This window comes from Coturnix japonica, chromosome 7 (genome assembly GCF_001577835.2).
Source record: "Coturnix japonica isolate 7356 chromosome 7, Coturnix japonica 2.1, whole genome shotgun sequence".
Lineage (NCBI taxonomy): Eukaryota > Metazoa > Chordata > Aves > Galliformes > Phasianidae > Coturnix > Coturnix japonica.
Window position 1 is genome coordinate 14,544,431 of NC_029522.1, and position 3,794 is coordinate 14,548,224.

At 58.0% G+C, this 3,794-nt stretch overlaps 1 protein-coding gene across 1 annotated transcript; it reads right to left on the reverse strand.

Moving 5' to 3' along the window:
• Positions 1-1,038: 1,038 nt before the first annotated feature.
• HOXD13 (homeobox D13) lies at positions 1,039-3,572 on the reverse strand. Its single transcript, XM_015868392.2, has 2 exons — positions 2,861-3,572; positions 1,039-2,301 (listed from the first exon to the last, which is right to left on the reverse strand). Exons 1-2 carry the CDS (start codon positions 3,549-3,551, stop codon positions 2,051-2,053), a joined length of 942 nt encoding a protein of 313 aa, XP_015723878.1. The 5' UTR covers positions 3,552-3,572; the 3' UTR covers positions 1,039-2,050.
• Between the last annotated feature and the right edge of the window lie 222 nt (positions 3,573-3,794).

Here is a 3,794-nt window from a genome sequence, read left to right on the forward strand (position 1 = left end):
TGCCTCGCGAAGGGAATCTCCAGTGCTTGCCTTGGCCTCCGAAATCCCTGTGCTGTGGAGCCCGACGCTGAGGCCGCAGGAAGGAGCAGCTCCGCGGGCCCGAGCAGTGTGGAGCTCCAGGGGCATCTTTGAGACAGGAGGGATGCTGCGGGGGGAGGCGCCAAGAGCCCGAAAAAGACGAATCTGGAGAATTTTTATCGTGCGGAGGAAACAAGGCTGCAGCATCAGAGAGGGCTCCTCCAGGCACGCTGTGCCCTTAACCCCCGAGTTATCCCCCCCAGAACCGAACAAAAAGCACCACTAGCTACAAAACCTCAAGTGTTCCAAATCGGGTTCTTTTTTGGGGGGGCCCGGTTCAGGGGGAAAAAAATGCCCTCTCAATGTCCGTGAGTGTGCGAGCGGAAGAGAAAGGGGAAGGAAGAGGGCGGAGGAGGCGGGAGATGGCTCCCCGGTGGCTGCCGCCGGGCGCGGAGCCCAAGGGGGCCTCGTCCGGGCCGGTGGTGGGAGCAGCCGGGCTCCACCGGTACCGGAGAGGTCTCGGTAAGGCGAACAAAGGCGCTGTGGCCGGCCCAGGGCAAGCAGACCCGCGAGCCGGGGCACGGGAAGAGGCCTCCCCAGCAGCATTTCTTCCTCGCAAAAACCTTCCCCAGCGAAAAGGGCCTCCCGGTTACGGCTTTCCCTCGTCCTCCACGCCCCTCACTGTTCTGTGTCTCCTCGCGGAAGAACCGCGGCCCCGAGCATGTCCCATACGGGGCTGCTGCCCCCGAAACGCCCTGCTGCGGGAAGGCCACTTTCCTCCTCTTTTCGGATATATCGAAAAGAAATCGTTTTATTAAAGGCGGTTCAGAAACAGTTTGGCAACATCGTTAAGGGCTACGAAGTGCAGCCCGTGCTTCCAGCACAACGTGAAAGCAGACTTTGAGACAAGAAGGGAAACAAAAACGGTTTATGGAGAAACAGTCCGACCGTATGTCTTACCACGTACACGGGAAATCAAAGCGTTTAGAGCAATAGGATATTATAATAAATAATACTAGATCGAAACACACACCATTTAATAATTACACGAGGCACATGAACAGGGAGGACATTACTTCTCTTTCCCAGGAGATGACCGCCCTTCGTATAGCATAACATGCACGCTAGGTTTAAAATTACAAAAACCCAACCGAGTCTCGGCCTTTCGGCCTACATAAATTATGGCATCTTTTGAAATGGATCATTTATTGCTTCTGTCATTAACACCCGTTTAGTTTTGCAAACTGAAAGTTAGCGGTGAACTTCACTTCTCCGACCGGGAAGTGCATTAAACGCAGCGCGGGGTCCGCACGGAGGAACGTGCGCACCTCGGGAAGGGACCGGACGGGACAGGGCGGCCGGAGGGGACCCCCGGGCTCTGCTGCGGAGAGTATCGGGGCTCCTTCGGATCCAACGAAAGGCGCTGGGGCCGCGCTCCGTAGCCCAGGAAAAGCCGGTAGCAGATCGCCCGCCAGGAAAATCAAAGAATGAAAACTAAAAACAGCGATCCCACTGCAAACAATTCCCTTCCGGAGCCGCTGCTTCCGAAATCCACGGAGCCCCGTGCGGACTCCGGGGCCGTGGGCTTTGCTCGCAGTGACTGCGGGAATGCCGCTTGCTCGTGTTTTCCGACGAAAACAACAATCAAATCTGTCACTTTTGGGCACGGGTTGATGTTCGGAGATAAAAATCACAGGTCCCCTCCCCAAAGAGTTAAGCGGTTCAGAAACTTATAGATGGAACCGTTCGACACATTAAAATTCGTTTATACTGGCCTAAAGGGAAGGACAGAAAATATAATTAATATTAATATTAATATTTTTTTAAAAAGGAAGAACCAGAACGATAAAGTCAACGTTTGTCGGCTCTCATTTCGACCGAGAGAAAAACGCCGACCTTGAAAACAGTTCACAAAACTTCGCCACCGCTGGAAGGAGAAAAGAAAAATTAAATATATTTTCAAGTCTTTCCAAAAGTCCGTAGCTGGTCGTAAATGGAGTTTATATATCCGTCACCGTCCGCAAGGAATCGATCAAGAAACGTTGTCTTTCAGTTTGGAGACTATTTTCTTATCCTTCACCCTCCTGTTCTGAAACCAAATGGTGACCTGGCGCTCGGACAGGTTCGTGGCCGCAGATATCCTTCGCCTCTTGTCCTTGTTAATGAACTTGTTAATGGCGTATTCGTTCTCGAGTTCCTTAAGCTGGAGCTTGGTGTAGGGCACTCTCTTCTTCCTCCCGCGCCGGTAGACACACATCTCGGGCTGGTTTAGTGCAACGTCCCCTACGGAAAAGACACGACGTGAAAAATTAGAATTTTATGTCAGGCGTTTAAAGCGTAGCTGATGCTTGTCGGCCGCTGTTTTTCACGGGCAAATAAATAACGGCGGCTTGTTTACAGTTTATTATTATTTACACTGCCCCATTAGCCGCGCGTCGGGCAGCCCCGCGCCTGGCGGACTGTCATCGCCGTGAGCGGCGCGGCGGGGCTGGCAGTGAGCACAGACGGCCCTTTGCTGCGCGCTGCCCGCTTTGTTTGCATGTGGTTAGCGCCGGCGTGCCCCGCTGCTCGCGGCCTCTTAAGTGCTCTGGGGCCGGGTCAGCGGGCTGCCGGGGAGCGGAGGAGCCTCCGAGCCACCGTCCCGCAAACGGAAATACAGACCGAGGCGCGACGGGAGAAGCAGAAGGAGCCTGGGGCCCTGCCGCCCGCGTGCACCTGGGGCGGCCGGGGAAGAGAGATCCCCCCCGAGCCTCGGGCCGCTCCGGGGGAGGGCTGAGGGCTGGGGGCGGCCGGCGGAGGGCGCGGGGGGGCGCGGCTCGGAGCGGTTCTCGCCCTCGCGTACCTGGAAAGGACGATTTCCAGAAGTGCGAGCTCTGTGTCTGATCTTTGGCACAGTACACCTGGCCGTTCCAGCCATTAGCCAGAGTCCAGGACTGATAGCCCTCCATGGATATGTACGTTTCGTGTCTCGGTTCCCCAGAGCCGAACGTCGAGACCATGTCTATGTACCCAGGAACATGCTGGTAGGGGTTTGTATAGCCCTGGTAGAAGGACACTTCCTTCGCCCTGGTGGAGACTTCATTGGCGGGGACACTCGTGCTGGTCAGACTGGAGACGTCCATGTACTTTTCCACGGGAAAGCCGCCAATGGAGGCATGGGGGGGAGACTTCAGGGCGTTCTGCTGGATCCCAACCCCGTGGGACATCCTGCAGCTATAGTATCCGTTGCCAAAGTGATACCCGTAGCCGAGAGCGGGGGCGGCGGGCGGAGCGCCGGAGCCCGGGCAGTCCTTGGCCGGGGGGTCGGGCCGCGCCGCAGCCCCCGAGCGCTCCCCTCCGCCGGCGTAGGCGAACCCCGAGGCAGCGGCGGCGGCGGCGGCCACGCGGCCCGTGTGCGCCGCGCCGAAAACGGGCGAGGAGAGAAAGTTACGGCACTGCCCGGGGGTGCCGCCGCCGCCGCCGCCGCCGCCGCTGTTGTCGCCGCGCAGTCCGTCCATCTCCCAGTTCGCTTCTTTGCTCATGGCCTTGCACATCGCGGACGGCGGCGCGGTCCCCGGCCGGGCATGGCTCAAAATTGTTATTTGCCTCCAACAGGTTGGATCCTGGCGGTACGTTTATAAAAAGCAATCGCAGTCGGATGGGGGGGGGAACGGGGGTGGGGGCGGCCGGCCCCACGAAATTAGATTTATCCTCAGCCCGGGGCTCTCATAGGCTGCCGCCGGAGCATGTGACCCTTCCCGCCGCCTCGCAGGCCCCCCGGCTCGCACGACGGGCCC

Excerpts from the sequence above, each read along its gene's own strand:
- HOXD13 (XM_015868392.2), bottom strand. The coding sequence starts at position 3,551 with ATGTGCAAGGCCATGAGCAAAGAAGCGAACTGGGAGATGGACGGACTG. Across the intron at positions 2,302-2,860 it reads CTGGAAATCGTCCTTTCCAG|GGGACGTTGCACTAAACCAG; the intron begins GTACGCGAGGGC and ends TCTTTTCCGTAG.